The following is an 18,888-nucleotide window of genomic DNA, read 5'->3' as shown; positions in this document are numbered from 1 at the left end:
GTAAGCAATCACCCCTCGGACAGGGCTGTTCCCGCAAGGCTTCTCCCGGCTCATGCCACCACCAGCACCCCCAGCTGCGCCAGATGCTGCTCGGGTGCTCCCCGGAGGCGACAGATAACGGTGACTCCCACGGGAACGCGGAGCCGTCAGCGGGCGTTAGTGATGGTGGCGACGCTGATACTGTTTTTTTTTTAGGGACACACGAGCAGGAGAGGCGTCTCCTCGCCAGGGCAACCCCCTTCCGCGCACCTCAGCAGCCCCGACGCGGAGTGCCGGGCTTTCTCCTGGGAGGAGCGCGGTCAGACCCGGCTCCGCGGTGAAGGGCTGGCGCCCTGCCCGGGGCGGCTCCGCAGAGAGGGCACGCCCGCAGCCCCAGCCCCAACCGGGCCGAGCCGGGCGGCGGCGCGGCCAGGGCCGCCCCGGGGAGGCCGGGAAGGGCGGCGGGGCGGGGCCGGACAGGGCAGTGCCGAGCCGAGCCAACCCCGCCGCGCCGAGCCGCGATGGAGGGCGCCGAGGCGGCCGGCCTGCTGGGGGAGCGCAGCCTGGGGCCGCCGGCCCGCTTCAAGACTTACCGGAGGCGGTGGTTCCTGCTGGCCGTCGTGTGCCTGCTGAACTGCTCCAACGCCATGGTGAGTGCGGCCGCCTCTCCCGCCGCGGGCAGCCGCTCCCCGCAGCCGGTCTGGGGCTGGGACGCCTCTCTGGGGTGATGGGGAAGGGGACGGCTGCCGGCAGCCCCGGGTGCCCGGGCAGCAGGTGGAGGCACAGAGCAGGCAGGGCACACAGCCCTTCCCTGCCGCCTCTCTATGCAGCAGATCTGGAGAGCAGTTCTGGCCGCTGCTGCTGCTGCTGCAGAGGGAAGGCGGGCTGACATGGCTCGCCAGAGCCGAAAGCATCTCGTGTTTCTTCCTAGAAGCAGCCAGGCAATCGTCAGGGCTCTGCCCCAGTGCCCTGTCTCAGATCCACTCCCTCATCCTTGGAGCACCGGAATCGGTTGTACGCGCACAGTTCAGAGAAGCGTCAGCCTGGCCATGCCTTATGGACAGAATAAGCGGCTTTTACTTTTGAACTTTGTCGTTCTGGTTATTGACCTTGGCCTTCACGCTTTCCTTTCTGACCGGTGGGATCCGAGACACCGAGGGGTAGTGACGGGGGAAGGGCAGGATGGGGCGGGAGGGTGTGTGGGATCTCCACGAGCGCAGCAGGAAGTACCGCAGCGTCAAGTTAGACTGGGATGAAGCAAAATGTGTCCTGGAGCACAGCAAAAGTTGCTGCCGAGTCCACTTCTTATGCCATGGGGACACAGAGAAAGTATTCATCTTCTCTGAGGGTCATACGTTTCTAGCCTAAGAATAGCAGAGCAGTGTTGAAACGCCGTGGGAGAGGAACAGGAGTTAATTCTGCCGCATTGCTTGCCCGTGACAGCAGATTTATCTGGTCAGGAAAAGAAGCAAGCTTCCTTTCATGATCTGTAGCATGTACAGAGAACTACAGGAGTGATTATGCACTAAAAAGATGGTTGTCTGAACATCTTTTTGCCTACTCTTACTGCCTTATTCTGAAAGACTTGAAAAAATTGGATGCCAGATCATACCCCACCTGTTGAGCAGATTTAATTTCAGTAGTTACAGAGATAAACCCATGAAGTTTCCTCTTACCAAGGCTTAGTATATGAAAAAGAAACCCAGATCTTTGCTCATCAAGTCATTGAGGACATTGTTGATAATTATCAGACTGGTATAGAATTATTCATGTTCTTGAGGATTACCGTGCTGTGAATGCAGGCTGTCTGGCAGAAAAGATCAGGCACTGCAACCTGCAAACATTTAAATGCTTTGAAGGAAGATTACGTATTCCATGATGCAAGAGTTCTGGAGTAGAGAAATGGAAAAACATAGTGAGAATTTGGCTGTATATGGGAAAAAAAAGTAAGTGCACCTTCTCAATGGAAAATCAGCATATCCTTTAAGAGTGTAAAAAAGTGTACTGCAGAAAAGCCCCATTGCTTGCTTGCAGTTAAATTGGCACAGCAGAAGAACATTATGTGACAAGAAATAAACCCACCCTGCTAGAAGTGAACAGTGACAGCATGGGTGAAGAAAACTGTACCAAGCCTTTTCCGGGATGTCTTGTCTTTGACTTTGACTGACAAAGATTTTGACTTTGCTGAAATCTTAAAGGTGAAACTGAAGGGTTTCTTGAACAGATCTTTTCAGTACATCTGCAAGTATTACTGTGTCCTCAGTGTGTTGCTGAAAACTATGTAGCCCTGGAATACTGACCTGTTCAGAGTGGAGTTAATATGATGTAGAGGCTTTTACACCAACAATAAATATAGCCCCTTACTTGTGCTTCTGTTACTGATCTGAGTTTAAAAGCCTCTGTCTCTCCCTGCTGTACAAAGTGGGTACTACCTTAGCAGGAATTTGTTGTCATTTCCTAAATAGGGCTATTCTGGGAATTCCTAGCTGACAATATAGTGTAAGAAACTCCTGCCTTACCTTAAGAAGGCCATAATCAGACATCAGCATAATATGCTTGCTGCCTGAAGTTGTGCGCAGAGAGGATGTTGTGACCACAGCTAAGTTTAGATGATTTATCCCCAGCTGTTATTGTAGCACTGCTAATGGGGGCCTGACATAACTCTGCCTGTGGTTTCTCCCCAGATTTGTTTTGCCAAACTTATGCTGTGGTTATGGGTATGATTTTTTTTTTTCATCTGAAGGCTTAATGTTTAAGAGTATTCATGCTGTGCTTGCAGCTGCTGTAGCACATAGCTCCTTCCTTTCTCCTTCCTGTGAAGCTGAACAGGTGGGAACTTCATGTTTCACAGGAGGGACTTTCTCTTGCTTTAGCACTGGGGACACAGAAAAAGATGGAAAAATGAAACCAAGAGTGTTTACTGCCCAGTTCTGTGTTCACCAGCATGAGCAAGCTGGGAAGGAGCAGGGGAGCAGAGGGTTGGCGCTAGTTCACAGTTGGCCAAGTGGCTCCTGACTCACTAAGTGGAGGACTTACACCACCACTCAGTGTACTTGGGAGAGGAAGGAGAGCTGCACAAGTGGAGCCTGGCATGCTCCAGGGCAGGGTGCACATACTCCTCACCCACACCTGTCTGCTGCAGCAGTGTCCCTGTAGATACGCATGCGCACACAGCTGCTGCTCTTTTTTCCTGCTACTTCTCTTGAGAACTGTAGCGACTAAGAGAGACATCTTGACAAGGATCTGGCCTTTTCTGAAGATCACACCTCTGTCCTAATGTCCTAAACTCCTCTGTCAGCATGGGTGCTTTCAGCTGAGCACTGGGGCTGTTTGCTTCCAAACTGTGTGGCCCTTTTAACCTTGAAGATGAGAACTCTGGTATAAGGGCTTCATTGTCCAGTTTCAGGGGAGAAGGAGGCAGCATCCTTGTCACAGAAAGACCTCTTACATCACCTTGTAAGCTGTCTTCAGGTGCATGAAAGAAAGCAGGGAGCTGGCAGAATTGCTGTAGGCAAAGCCTGTGTGGGGACTGGCAAGCTGTGCTGGTCCCTGTAACGAAGCAGAATTTCCCATTTCATGCAAGACAACCCCCTTAGCTCCTCCTTTTAAAACTGTACATAAAAGGTACTGCAGAGGCATTTCTACAGTCTCTTTCTATAGTCAGCTATACAGTATGAGTGATAATGAGAAGCATTCCATATAGCAACCTTTCCTAGCTAATACCATCACTGACATGGCTAAGTGGCGTGATTCCCACCCTGCCTGATTGCATATGCTTGCCTTTCTGTAAATACTTTGCTTTCCACTTTTCGAATCTTGATTTGTGTCAAGCTGGTGTTGATTACCAGCTTGCCTTTTGTGAAGAACATGTTTGGCACTGCTTCTGGTAGGGTTGTACCTGGTTATATGTGTGAGGCATCAATATATCATTGCTGCGCTTTGAGATCCAAAGATCTTACGTCTGTCATGTATGCTGTTTTCAGCATACTCCTGCCTTCAGCCACCACCTTTCTACCATTGCAGACAGAGAACTGCTGTCTCACAGCCTACCTCCTGCAGAAATGGGAGGAAGGACAAACACTGGGCTCCCTTCGAATGGGTGGAGGCAAACCAGATCCTACAGGTGAAATTGGTCCTGGAGAGTCTGTGTGGGAGTGGAAACAGTGAAGGCAGTAGGGTGGAAGAACTGAACAAGGAGAAGATGGAGTTATAATGGGAAGGAGTGCAGGAGGAAAACAAAAGGAGTGGGGCTGATTCTGGGAGGAAGAGAGTGGGATACCTGTAAACCTTTACCTATCAGCTAAGGGTTTACAAGGATATCAGAAAGGACAACAGAAAAACTTAAAAATGGAATCAGGATGAGAACAGCTGTAACCTGTTTTGATGACAGGAATGTCCATGCAGGCCTGCAGTTGTCATAAGATCATGATCATAGAATCATAGAATGGTGTAAGTTAGAAGAGACATTAAAGATCACCTAGTTCCACCCCTCTGCCATGAGCAGAGATACCTTCCACTAGACCAAGTTGTTCATCCAGTCTGACCTTGAACACCTGCAGACATGGAGAGTCCATAACCTCTCTGTGCAACCTGTTCCAGTGCCTCGCCAACCTTAAAGTAAATTTCCTAATATCTAATCTAAATCTACCCTCCCTTAATTTAAGGCCATTCCCTATGGTTCTACCACTATTTGCTGTGTGAAAAGTCCCTCTCCATCCTCCCTTTCAGCCACCTTTAATGAAGATTAAATCTCAGTTAATGGAGCAGGGATCAAGCAAGTCTCTGGCAAGTGCAGGAGAATTAAAATGTCAGCAAGAAGAAGATTAAAGCAGAGGGCAAGAGAGCTGAAAGTGGAGCCAGAACCATTCCCAACATCAGTATTAGGTCAGATAGTTTGAGTGTCGGTGCCCTGGCCCTGGTGCAAGCTTCATTGTTAAAGAAGGTGTGGAGGGGCCCTCCTGTAACTGAGGATATGAGTCAACTGTGGATAGAAAACACTTCTGTCCTTTTCTTCTGTTGTTGAGGCATGGTTCCCCAATCAGACAGCTGCGTGCAGTGGGAGTTACAGCTGTACTCCAGTGACAGCTGGAACAGGCTTGTGGATCATCAGGGGCTCTTCTGTCCTCTTCCTCAGCTGCTGAGCACAGGTTTTTATACTGAAGAGTGTATGCTGAGGTATGTCTTTCAGACCAGTTTAGCATGCATGGTAGCTTTTGCTATCTTTAAACCTAGAAACCACAGTGACATGAAGGTATTTCTAAGGCTTAAGCTCAGAAGAAGAGTGTAGGAACTAAAATTCCTGCCTTTGGAGAAGAAGTGGCATTTATTATTATGCTGGTTGTTCAAACATCCTGCTGGAGGCATATCTGAAAGGAGGGAAAAGTCCATACCAAATGCTGAAGAAGCAAATACTGTGATCTAAAACATCAGTGAAATAATGAATGATATTGGATTATACTACAGGAGGAGCTGTAATTTGAAAACAACTAATGCAAAATCTCTGAGAGATTGTTGGGGAAGTGAGTTTTGACAGGTGTCAAGGGATTGAGCTCACAAACTCATTGTGGCTTTTTGGCTTGCAAAGGCAAGAGTCGCTGTGATTTAGTGGCTCTGCATGGGCTTCCATGTAAATTTTTTGATTAACATGCAATGGCCCAGAAAGTGAACTGCTGCTGACTTTCATCATCATCTACTCTAACTTGTGCCAAATTGAGAATTTTGTCAAAGTTTGGCAAAAGATTCTCATTAATTGTAGCACTGGCAGGTGTTTGAAGGGCTATAAGTTGTAGTAGGTGAGTGAAAATTGCTTGTCAGCATTGCAGTCAGGAATTGACATTGTGGCATCAATTGAGCTGCATTCAGAGAAGTGTACGTAAGCACGGATTAAGCAGTGCAGTGTGTAGCAAGGACTTACCTTGATGCCTTCTGCAGCTCACACTGAGGCTCTGGTTTTGTGTGGCCTCTTAGGCACTGGGGCAGTGTGCAGCTTGACCAGACCACAAGGGTGTATTTCCAGAAAATGAAGCTTGTGCAGGGACTGAAAATTGCAAGGACTGAACAACTCTGCAAGAGGTATCTCTCTGTTTCTCCTTCCTTTATCTGTCTCAGAAGCAACAAGCTTCTGGGGTCTGACATCCTACAACCCCACACATTGTCTCTCCCCTTGCATCTGTCACTGTGATCTACAGTGGTAAGCTTTGTTACAAGCCATTCAATTAAGACTTGGACTTGATGATCCTTGTGGCACCCTTCCAGTTCAGAAAATTCTGTCATTCTGTGATTCTGTGGTTTTGGTGTGCCAAAGATGAGTGAGGAAAATGGCCTGTGGGGAGTGGTGGAGGAATCTCTTTCTATCTCTGTTCTGCATCTTTGGAGCTTACAGGACTTTGACCTCACCAAGAGAGAGCTGCATCTTCTTTACCTGTTCTACCTGAGGGGGCCTACCTCAGGGCAGCCCCTGTGTAGGTGCCAGCCTTGGCAATGCAAAGTTTCAGAAAAGCATGTTGGATAAGGGCTCTAGCTTCCAGCAGAAGAGTTAATTCACTGCTGTGGGTGAAATTACCATAACTGGGAAAACCAAAAGCAGAAGGTGGCATACTGACTGTGTATTTCCCTGTGTAGGCAAAACTCCACAATGTTGCCTCTTTTTTGCAGGGGCATTTGGTAGCCTCTTTGACTACAGTTGTATCTTGAGATCCATTGCCCAGTTCTGAATTTCTGTGTTAGAGCAAGACATGGTAAACAATGAAACATACTTTTTCTCTCCAGACCCATAAATAGACCCACTTCCTTTTTTGAGGGACAAGCTCATTCTTGGACAAGCTGCAACTTTTCATCCTCCATGCTCTCACATGGATATGCTAGGACTGGAGCTCTTGCACAGGATAGGAATATGGGGCAGCCCCTATACTTGGTTTTCTGCATAAAATGGTTTTACTAGATCTAATGGAATTGTGCCAGTGCTTGATCCCAGATCATCTAGATGCATACTGTCACTGAAAAGAAAATGCTGTGATCTCGCTTGTGGCATCACTTTCCTAATGATGTAATGCGTGGTTGAGCATGTTTTGTGGAGGAGCAGGAGGGGTGAAAATGTACCTGAAGCTGGCTTACAAAATGTGTCATCTCTTTAATTGTTTCCTGGTAGAGTGTTTCATCACCACCACCCCTATGTAGAAAGCATTGAGGAACTCAGAAGTGCTATTTTTTGAAATACACAGCTGGGATTTGTTAGGCAGCAGTTTAGCATCCCATAAGCAAACTAATGCTCACGCCTTAGATTACTAAGATGTTACTAATGCTTGTAACATCTAAACAGTTACATTAGTATTAAACAATTAAACTCCCATGCCAGTCTGATGGAAGTCTGGAAAGTGGCCTGGATTCCTCTCCTTGTTGTCTTAAGAGTACAGTTTCCTTAACCACCTAGCATCTTCCTTCACCAGGCTGTAGAAGCTGAGTAAACAAATCCATCCCCTACCAGACCTTTGAATGATGTCACATAAGTGTATCTGCGCCGAGCATGCTGATGTGAGCTTTGAATTGAATACAGAAGGTACAGCATGGCAGCTCCTTTCGAAAAATAAGAAAGGGCTGATGCTAGGAGTCCTTGCAAGGTTGCTGAGAATATATTCAAAACTTCTCTGTTACTACCATTTACTCATTGCATCCCTGCTAGGTGAAAAGCCTAGCTAAAGAATCATTTGCATGTAGCTATTGTCACACGGTGACTCTAGGGAGGAAAAAAGCCCATCTCCCTTCTGCTCCTGTCTAATGTGGTAGTTTTTATGGTGCCTATCATGTAAGAAAAAAAAAAAAAACCAGGAACACTGGAAATAACAGAAAACAGTTTGTAGGAGCACACGTTCCTCTGAGATTATCCAAGCCTTTTTCAGTTACACATAAACACCACATCTGATGCTGGCTGTAGGATGCAGACTGTGAAGGGGAAGCTTGTGATGACAGAGGGGTGTACCTGGAAAGAGACTGTGGGTGGAGTTCTTTTGTAGAAAGCTATAACTAAAGTTTTTGTTCACATTTCTGCAAACTTTATAACCTTGAGTATTCAGCAGCAGCAAGATCATCTTCTAACAGTGAGGTAGCCTGTAATTGACATTATTGAATGGTTAGGCCATTTGACAGGTTAGACCAGTCTTTTTGAAAAGCACCAGGATGCATCTTGGCAAAGAATCTACAGAAACATCCTCTAACTTGTAGTACCTCATTTTCTTTCTTGTGGATGTGATCTTAGAACCTGATTTTAGGATCAAGCAGTTCTTGTCATTCTCATAAGAAACCAGAAGGAGACAGGAACCATGAAATCAGTGTCTAAAACAAAGTCTAGGGAGCTGTGTTCAGATATGGCACTGGAAGAAAAATGTGGATAGTTGTTGAAGTACCTCTTCTGTGTGTACCTCCCTATTACATGTTCTAGTACATTAAATAATTCAATCTCTCGTAATTTTCTATCTGTTGAGTGCCTGTCTAGGAAGGCAGGGAATAATGTATCTCTTGGCTGACACATAGTAAAGTTGTTCTTACAAGGCCACAACCTGGTATTACAAATGGAACTGAAAATACCAGTCCAAGTTTAAGGGGATCTTAGCTGCAGAGAGGAGGTGGCATATTCTATTTTGTTTATGCTAGCATAGAATGAGTCCATCAGGTAAATGCATCAGGGCCAACTTATCCAACATGGGAACAAAAAAAGGTACTGACTTCTACTTTTGCCAGCCTCCAGAATCAGGACTAGGGGATTGGAGATGAGGCAGTGAAATGTATGGGGTGCTCTGGGCCAGGTAACTGCAGACACTGAGGGTTTGAACTTTTATTACTAGCCTTAACATCACAATTTCAAGGAGAGACTAAGACAGCAAGCCTCCTCACGACTTAGTTTTGAGGGGATGCTGAATTACTCTTCTGTTAGGGGTGTTCATGCTTACCCATTTTTGATCTTTGTTCAGCAGCTGTGGCTGACGTTTGCTCCTGTGGCTGATAAGACAGCTGCTTACTTCCACATTTCCCTGGAGGCAGTCAACTGGCTCTCAATGGTGTACCTCCTCATCTCGATCCCATTTGGTCTGGTGGCAACATGGGTCCTTGACAGCGTGGGGCTCCGCTGTGCTGTGAGTTGAAGTGTTCTGCTTCCCTGAGGAAGTTTATCCTGGAGGTAGCAGTAGAAGCACAAAGCAGTAACATACATGGTTTAATAGGAGTCTTGCCAAATGCTGCAGAAAATTAGCAAGTTGAAAGCTCTATCCTAGTTCAGTAAGATCATCTCTGTGGTGATGGTGGAGAGAGCAGTGGGAAAAGTCAGAATAAAGTTGCATGCTTGCCTTTTCCAGCTTTAGTTTTCATTGTCTTAGCTAACTGATAGGGACAGATACTGTGAGCTGACTCAGTGAAGAGCTTTCTGTAATTGGGTCAGATTTGCTGTAGAAAAGTCTTAGCACTGTCTCTGGGCCAGTTTAAGGAATAGCAGGACAGAGTGCAAGCAAGAGACCCCTGTCAGGTTAGAGCTTGGCCTCTGCTAAGCCAGCTTGTGATCTGTACACAATTCCAGAATTGTGTTGTGGAATGCCGCACTGAAACACTAGCATGCTAATAGAATAGAAGAACATTTGCAGGATCCATAAGCTGGATGATTCATTGCCATTATCTTTGGATTGTCATAGCAAAATATGGGTGATGGCACAAACAAACTTGATAACAAGGTGTAATTAGTGAACTTCAGATTTCTCATCAATGTGCTTCTTATATGGGGCTGAGACAGCCACCTTGCTCCCTGTCACCTCAAGACACTCCCTAAGGAGGCGGATAGGATCAGGAGCATCTTGCAGTGGCCCAAAGGGGTGGGGATGGTCTGCAGGCAGTGATTACTAACACCCAGTGTCTCCTGTAGTGCATTTGAGACCTTGCTCATGCTAATCTAGTGTATTAAGTTCTGCCCTTCAGGCTTCAGCACACAAACCCTGTTTGTTTCTGCTCACTGCAGGTGGTCCTGAGTGCATGGCTGAACATGGTTGGTAGCATCACCCGGATGTTCAGTGTTCTGAAGTTCCTGAGCTTGGGTTCCCAGAGTTACTGGTACCTGTTTGTTGGACAATGCTTCTCTGCATTAGCACAGCCTCTTATCATCTTTTCACCAACAAAGCTGGCAGCAGTATGGTTCCCAGACCACCAGAGAGCAACAGCAAATATGATTGCATCAATGTGTAAGTGATAGCTGCAAAGTAACATTGCTGCCTCACAGAACTTGCTAGCAATTTGTTTGCCTTTCAGAGGCAGAGGAAGTCCTTTGTACTTCAGCCTTTTGCCCTTGCAAATACAGCTCCACCCAAGAGTCTTGTAATCATGTGCAGCAACACAGGTGAACAAGAAGTGGATATAAGCCACATCCAATTGCAGTGCTCAGTATAAGCCACCCAGACTCCTAATTTCCTCTCTTCCAGGACCAGGTTGTCATCTTTGCCTAAATATCATATAGGTTGACAACAGCCCTTAATGCTACTAAGTGTTTAGTGGCCTTAATTTTGCAGTTTCTTAGGAAGGTGTCTTAAATAGCATTGTAGTGCCAATGGTCACAGTTGCCAAGTTCTGTAACTGGATAGAGGTGAGGTGAGGTGAGGTGAGGTGAGGTGAGGTGAGGTGAGGTGAGGTGAGGTGAGGTGAGGTGAGGTGAGGTGAGGTGAGGTGAGGTGAGGCGAGGCTGCTGTGGCAGTTTTGCCCACCCGTTCATCCAGTAGGAAGGCTAAGCACGTATTCCTAATTGGTATGTATGCACACACAAACAAAATATACTTGTCTGTCTGCACAAACATGCTGGGGATGCTAAATGGCAGCACTATCCATGCAAAAGCACACTTGCCTTGCTAAGTGCCTGGAATCCGGGAAACTGGAGGAGAGGCACCAGATAAGCTTGATCTAATCACATTCCTCTCTTGGCTCCTTTGGGCACAGACAGAGACAGGATACTGCACTTGATAGACCTGTTTCCTCTCTTCATGTAACATTTTACCCAGCAGCCAAAGAATTTTCTTCTTTTCTCCAAGGACTTGAAAGCTGCTCCAGAAACTGGGCTGGTTCACTGGCTCCAGCTGTGAAGTCTCACAGTACTTGCATGTGTGTGGCAGCCCCATCTGTTCTTCCCTTGAAACAGCCAGCAGCTGCCTTGCCTCCCCATTGCCTTGAAGCTGTAAGGAAGAGTTAGGCATGGGAAAAGAAGAGCACTCCTATGCAGCTTTTCCAATGATGCTGTTAGACTAGAGCATGGGCACTGTTATTTAGCAAGAATGGATCCCTGGTGTCAGAATGAATAAATTATTTTTGCACTGCTTTTCCTAGAATAGGGTGGATATGGTGACTCACCTGGGTTTCCAGTGCTGAGACAGACCTTCACCTTCGCTGCTGAAGAAGGAGCTCTGTTGTCAGTATGGCATGATACAAGCATTATCAAGGACCACTGGGCACTCAGTGCTTCACTGCCCTGAAGGACTGCAAACAAAAGGCTCTTTTAAGTGAGCGAACAGCCACAGAAGCTAAAGAGCATTTTGTTCACACAGCATCCTCAGTCTTTACAGAACCAAATGAATCTAACTATGACAAAGAATAAACCTGAAGAGCAAGGAACAGTGGAATCCCAGGACCTGAAGCTATGCAGTGTCTGGCATGTTGGGATGTCAGAGTGCAGGCTGAATGGGATGTGATTGTTGTCTGCTACAACACCTGCATGTTGCTCTATGGAAGGCTTCCATTAATAATACCTGGTTTCATCCATAATGTCTGCTGTACAATATCAGGATTTAATCTCCAGAAAATTTAAATACTGTCTGGAAGGAGCATCTACTGCAGCCCCAGTTGTTTAATCCAGTGGCTAATTAGCTCATGGCAAATGTCAAATCTTGATGCTCTTTATTTGTATTCATGTATTCAGTCTTGTTGCACCTGTCAGGTAGTTATGGACAGAATCAGCTCTTCTCTTCTTTGTCTTGAAAGACTGAATGGCTCCCACCCAGCCACTTTATAGCCAAATTTCCCTTTGCTTCTTCCCACTTGTCTCCATTCTTCCTGTTGCTGATGTGAGCTTTTTGTGTCATCTTGCTCCCATTTATCAGTGCCCACTACCTGTGTAATTAATGCTGAGCAGCAGTCAGCATTCCAGCACTGTCAGTATGAGTGCTGCATAGAGAAACTGGCTCTGCAGCCTCCTACTGTTAATGCCTATAGGTAAGCCTCCCTGGGCTTTTGTGATAAATATGCACCTTGCACCCAGGATCCTGCTGAGCAGCTGAAATTACTATGACTCAGCTGTCATAATGATTAATGACTCAGCTCAAGTGTTTGTTCTACCCATCACTTGTAGAGACTTACTCAGAGAGAAGCAGTGCAGGGCCAAGTACTCATCCCCTGTGAAGATCACAAGAAATTCTTCTGTGTCAGAAGGAGGGAGAGTTGTCTGAGTCCACTGAAGTGACCTCTGCCTCATCCATAGGAGTCTTCATTTACTGAGGTCTCTTGGTATGTCATTTTCTTCTCCCTGAAGAGTTACAATGCATCAGGGTCACTGACCACAAAACATACAGCCCCACTGCAGAGTACTGCAAGCTAGTCCTCCAGGACCCCTTGATAATGATGTATAGTTGATTTACTCAGTGACCTCCTTTCCATTCATAATCTAGGCCATGTAATAGCTCTTCTCAGGAAAAAAAAAGGCAACTGAAACCATGTAATTACTCAGGTGGTCTCAGTCCTTTCAAATTTAGCCCAATGCTCACCTATACCTTTCTAAGCCTCATCTACATTTCTGGAACTGCTTCCATGTTGATAGTTCATGGAAACAGCTGACTAGTTTATAGGCAGTCCCCTACAATGTCTAGTTGCATTTTACCCCAACAGAGAAGATGTAATCCACCTCCTTGGAAATTGCTGTTTAATTGTTTCTATGTAATTAGAAGCAGGTAATATTTCACCAGCATCATAAGCTAGTACTTTCCCAAGCACAGAGTAGAAATGCTACAGTTGTTTGCTATAGGGTTATTAATGATGCTTCAGCATCATTATAGAACAGACAGGGGTGGAAGGCACCGCTTAGGATCATCTTGTCCAACCCCCTACTCAACCATGGTTGCCTAGACCAGGTTGCCCAGGTTTATGTTGAGACAGGTTTTGATTATCTCAATGGATGGAGGTGTAGCAGCTTTTCTGAGCATCTTGTTTCAGTGCTGAACAGCGCTTTACTTTACTTCTTTACTGAACAGTAAATAAGTTTATATTCAGGTAGAATTTCCTGTGTTACACTTTGTACACCACTGAGAAAAGTCTGGTTCCATCTTTATAATTGCTGATCAATGTTCTTTTCTCCAGGCTAACCAGTCCCAGCTGTCCCAGCCTCCTTAGATATGAGAGATGTGCCAGACCTTTAATTATGTCTTTGGCCCTTGACTGGACTTGCTCCACTAACTTGGTACCTTGTATCAAGGAACCCAGCACTGGACTTGGCACTCTGTATGTTTCTCACCACGGCTTAGCAGAGGAGGAGTATCATGATCTTCCACCTGCTCTTCCTGACACAGCCCAGTATGTTGTTGAACACCTTTCTGCAAGGATTCATTGCTGGCTTATAGTCAACTTGCAATCTATCAGGATCCCACGTCCTTCTCTGCAAAACTGCTTTCCAGCAGCTTGTCCAGGCTGATCAGTCCCATCTCTTTTAGTGGATCCTCACATGACAGAAACTCCAGTCCTCTAATCATATTTTCCCTTTTCTGGACTGGTAAATTCATGTCTGTCTCGCACTGGGAACCTGTGAACTGCTCACAGTTCTCCAGATGTGGACTTGCTAGTGCTGACTAGAGGGTAAAGACCACTGACAACACTACCTAATACTAAGCCCAGGATTGCGGTTGCTTTCTTTATCAGAAGGCTGTGTTGCTGGCTTATGGTCAAGTTGGTGTGCACGAGGACACCCTGCCCTCTCCTTCTCTGGTCCTTCTCTGCAGAGCTGCTTTCCAGTTGGTGAGTCTCAAGGGTCACTGGTGGATGAGTTATTATTCTTCCCCAGGTGCAGCATATTATATTTCCTTTAGTCAAACTTCACTCTGCCTATTTCTCCAGTCTGTTGTAGTGCCTCTGACTGTCAATATGGCCATCTCTTCTGCAAGTCACTCCTCCCATTGTCACATCATCTGCAAACTAGCTGTGGGTGCACTCTGTCCTATCATCCAGGTAAACTGTATGGCCCCAGTATCACCCCTGGGGTGCATCACTGATGACGGGCCTCCAGCTGGTCTTCATGTCAGTGATGACAATCCTCTGGGCCCAGCCATTCAGCTGGATTTCAGTTCATCTCGCTGTTCACTTGTCAGTACTTCATCAGCTTGTCTGCAGTGTCAATTGCTCTTTCCTCATCCATCCAGTAGTCATTTCACTGTATAAAAGCTACCAGGTTGGTTAAGCATTTTTCCTTTTCACCTTGTCATCCCTCCTGTGCCTGGAAATGGTGGCAAGGATTGGTTGTTCCTTGACCTTCCCAGGGAACAAAATAAAATTGAAAAGCCCTGGATTCTCCTTCTTGTTCTTCTTGAAGATGGGAGTGCAATTTGCTCTCTTCCAGTCCTCAGGAACCTCTTGGAGTTGCTATGGCCTTTTAAAGGTATCCAGAAATGGTCTTGCAACAGAAACACTCTGTTGCTTCAGCATTGATGCATCCTATCAGTCTCATGGATTTGTGTCTGTCTGGCTTATTTCATGTTCTCCAACCTAGTCTTTCTCCATTGAGGATAAATCTTCATTGCTTCAAACTCTGCCTCTGGTCCCAGATCTGAAGGTCAGTCTTACCAGTCATAGAAGAGGTGAAGGCAGCATCGAATATGTTGATGTTTTCTGTGTCCTTTATCACTGAGTCTCCTGCGCCATTCAGCAACAGGCTCACATTTCTCTAACTTTTGCTGCTAAAGTACTTAAGGGTGCCTTTCTCATTGCCCTTCATCAGACTCACCAGGCTGGCTTTGGCTTTCTTAACCCTATCCCTGCACACTAGGAGTAAAGCAGCTTTACTTGTTTGACTATTTGCAGAATGTTGCCTTAACATTAAAAAATTGTTGTCTGCAATTTTGGATGTTCCCAAGGTGAGTCCCAGGAGTGCTGCTTCACACACTCCTCAGCTCCAGCCCCATAATAATGCAACTATCTCCTCCTGTACAAAATCTGCACAATTCTCTGCTGCCTTGTAATTTTTGTACTTGGTAGCAGAGATAAACTTGTACACCTGCCTGGCCTTTGCAAAGGAAGTATAAAGGCTTGAAAGGTCTCAGGAATGACCTAGTGTCACTTTTCTCTTCATGGCCTTTTGACAAAGAAAAGTAATGGCATCCTGGTGACCCTCATAAAGAGCATTGCCAGCAGCTTGAGGGAGGTTGCCTGTCCAGATTTAATGAGCTGTGTCTGGTTGTAGATTCCTATATATAAGAGGGACATGGATGTATTAATGTAAGTGCAGTTAAGAAGTCACTAAGACAGTTAAGGGAAAGGAGCATCAGTCATGGCAGCAGAGGCTAAGAGAGCTGTGGCTGTTCACCCTTGAGCAGAGGAATCCTCTACACAATGTATACATGCCTAATAGCATAGGGGAATACAGAAAGAAAAACACCTCTGTAACTCCTGCTATGTAACACCATGACAGATGACATGGATTCACCCATTTTAATTTTGTCCCTTCAGCTTGACATTTACTCACATTTACTTGTGAGAGTGAGGACATCATAGGCCATAGCTGAAAAAGTTTACAGAAGTTAGGAATTGAAGGGAGATGGTTTTATAGAATGGATTTCATGGGGGTGAGACAACAGATGTGTCACAGTCAACTTCTCCAAATGTTCCCCTCCTGGTTCTCCCTATATATGCCTTGTTCATTATAGTGCTGCACACTGCAGCTGTGATGCTGGCAGGCAGTAGGGGTAGATGTGTGATTCTGACTGCTTGCATGAAAAAAATGTTCCTCTTCTATTTCCTTCCAGCCAATCCCTTGGGCCTTCTTATAGCAAACTTGTTGTCCCCTGCACTAGTTCCTGAAGGAAAGCACATTCCATTGATGGTAAATGAAAACTGCTTTAATCAGTCAGCTGGGCTGATTTGGGTCCAGCTGATTCATTTGTTTGGAGGTGGTGGGGCTGGAAAGACTGGTAATTTGTTTTCTCCTTCTGTTGCGTAGCTGGGTATTTATGCTGTACCAGCAGTAACAGCCTGTGCTCTGGCAACTCTGGGGATTCACGAGAAGGTCCCACCAACGCCTCCATCAGCCAGTGCCACCAACTCCAACTCACAGCCATTCTTCACAGGGCTTAAAATGGTAAGTGTTGCAGCATAGGGACTGCCATGCTGGAGTGAGGGATGCAGCCCTGCAAGGTGGAGATATGCTGAACAATCTGCTTACAAAGCAGACTCTGAATGCCACTCCTCTAAACCTGCCATCGAAGTCCCTTGAAGGAGATCAGTATTCCTTCCTTCCTCAGGGAGTGGAAGCTGCTCACAGCAAAGCTGCGAGAGATGCTATCTGACCATTCAGCTGTGGGCTGGCAGCCATTCAGACAGCTCAAACAGGCAGACTTGGGCTTATCCAAGAGGAGTGCACAACCTGAATCTTCTGAACAGATGTGGTAACAGTTAGGATAGCACATAGCAAAGCAAAAGAAGAATTTGAGCACTGAAGAGTTCTTTCCTCCCTAACATGGTCCCCATTGTAACTTGTCCTCTGGCAAGGACAAGCCGCACCTTCATCAATGATTGTGGTATTTACCTTGTCAGCAATTTCAACTGAGGAGTTAGAGCCACTGACCCTCAAGTCTGCTGTCACAGACAGGCCTTTTTCTTCCTCCACTTATTTACATTAATTTATTTTTTAGCTCCTGAGAAACAAGCCATATATCATCCTGGCAGTGTGTTTTGGAGGAGGAATTGGGATGTTCACCTGCTTTTCAGCTCTGCTAGAACAGATCCTTTGTGAAAAGGGGTATTCAAACGTGAGTCTTCTTCTTTTTCTCCCCATTGTCCACATTGTCTATAATACAATCAGATTGATATTCCCTCATAAAGGACTCAGAGCAAAATGAAGACAATTGAATATGTTGCAGTCTCATATTTTACATGCTTATGTTATCTAATATAGATTAAGCATCAGATTAGTCCAGAACACAGTCAGACTCTTAGTATAATAGATGACCTGCATTTTCATTACTGCCCGTGGCCAGGCTCCCACTTGCAAACAAAAATTTTTTTAGGAAAAAAGAATATTGTGATTTTTCTAAGCCACTCCAGAGCACTGCTCTCTAGGCAGCCTTCTATCATCTACTCCAGAGTAGAATGGGGCTCAGGCAGGCTCTAGAGTGAAGCTGAAGACCAGCTGATGCAAGCACCTTTTCCTCTTTGCACAGATGTACAAGAAGCTAGGGCAGCAGAAGAGGCCAGTGGTACTGTGACAGCTGTTTCTTCATCCTTCTCATGACACCAGCATGTGCTGCTTTTACAGTTGAGCACCAGTTCAGCTGGTTCCTGCTGCTCTCTCCCGCCTGCTTATTACGAACCCTCCCCCCCCCCCCCCCCACCCCCCAGTTCAGGTGTTTCAGCAGGCTGCACTTCAGTTCTGGTGTTTGTATTGCGTTGAGGCTCCTCTTAAAACACCTCTCCAGCTGTTACATATGCACATTAATATGTCTGGTCCCTGTCCACCCCCTCTTCAGCTCCCAGATCTGATATCTGGCTCAGGTCTCCATAGCCAGGTCACATTTTGCACACTCCATTGGCTTTTAACTGGAAGCCTCTTAAACTTTGCAGCCTTGCTTTCTGTGCATCCTGATTTTGTCTCTCTGTGACTGGCTTGTCCTGGCCCTTTAGCCCAGAGAAGCTATTCCATACACCCTTTCCTTCCAGTGCCCCTGAGGGTCCTGAAAATGTTTTTCCAAGTTTGTTAAGAAAATCTTGCTTTCAGAATTGCTGTCTGCATTTGAATTCTTTGAATTCTTATGGAACTGAAGAAATGCTACAAGCAAAGGGCAATCACTGGAGGCAACAGAGCATGTACCCTACCCTAGCCACTGCTCACTGCCTCTCTAATTAGACTTTGACACAGCATGTCTCCTTAACATGCTTTGGTGTGCCAGTGCAGGCTCCTGGTAAGAAAAGGGCCAGGAGGGTAATTATAATCATCAGCAGGTACCAAGGCAGTTGGGCCTGTTGCCACCAGTGTGGAGAAAGCACCTGACTGCTCCTGGAAAAACCCAGTGGCTCCAGGCTGGAATATTTAATGCCAGGGATCTGCTATGGCTCTGCATCCAGCCTCCCTTGACAGGTGTACTTGTCATCCTTTGGGAGTGCTGTCACCCTGCTGTCCCCACACACTTGTAAAAGCACCTGGTCTCTGTCATTTGCTACTCAGAGCCCTCTGAAGGCCTCAGCTACTGCAATAGGCAAGGAAGCTTTTCCTACCTCAGTAAGTGAACCACTGGTAGCTGGCAGATGGGTCAGTGACATTAAAACCTCTTTCCTAACTGCTCTAGTTTCTCATTACTTATTCTTCTGCTCTCCAGGATTTTGCTGGCCTGAATGGTGCACTGTTCACGGTCTGTGGTTTGTTGGGTGCTTTCCTGCTAGGCATGTATGTCGACCGGACAAGGAAGTTCATAGAGTCCACCAAGATCAGTTTCTGTCTGAGTGCACTTGCCAGCATTATGTTCGCAGTGGTGAGTTCTCCCTTGCATTGTGCCATTCCCATGGGCTTATTTCTGTTGCCATCTGATAAATCATCAACTCAAACCAAGGTCATTTGATGTCATAGTGTTTATTAAGCCCTGTGTTATGCTTTGGGATCATCTCTTTGGGTTAGGAATTTCTTATTTTAAAGAAAAACCCTTTACTGAG

At 46.1% G+C, this 18,888-nt stretch overlaps 1 protein-coding gene across 5 annotated transcripts in view; it reads left to right on the top strand.

Moving 5' to 3' along the window:
* The first annotated feature begins 459 nt into the window (after nt 1-459).
* SLC49A3 (solute carrier family 49 member 3) overlaps nt 460-18,888 on the top strand; it is a 30,005-nt gene continuing 11,576 nt past the window's right edge. For 3 of the 5 annotated variants that reach the window (XM_053931292.1, XM_053931290.1, XM_053931288.1), the window contains exons 1-7: nt 460-629; nt 8,943-9,104; nt 9,974-10,193; nt 15,993-16,069; nt 16,187-16,324; nt 16,878-16,994; nt 18,558-18,710. In XM_053931292.1, the coding sequence (XP_053787267.1) occupies nt 501-629; nt 8,943-9,104; nt 9,974-10,193; nt 15,993-16,069; nt 16,187-16,324; nt 16,878-16,994; nt 18,558-18,710 (996 nt within the window). In that variant the 5' untranslated portion in view covers nt 460-500. The remainder of the gene's footprint in view (nt 630-8,942; nt 9,105-9,973; nt 10,194-15,992; nt 16,070-16,186; nt 16,325-16,877; nt 16,995-18,557; nt 18,711-18,888) is intronic. The other 2 variants (XM_053931289.1, XM_053931291.1) reach the window with 2 other exon arrangements.

The sequence above is a fragment of the Vidua chalybeata genome, chromosome Z, assembly GCF_026979565.1.
Source record: "Vidua chalybeata isolate OUT-0048 chromosome Z, bVidCha1 merged haplotype, whole genome shotgun sequence".
Lineage (NCBI taxonomy): Eukaryota > Metazoa > Chordata > Aves > Passeriformes > Viduidae > Vidua > Vidua chalybeata.
Note: the sequence above shows the minus strand (reverse complement) of the source record. Positions and strands in the feature narration are given on the sequence as shown.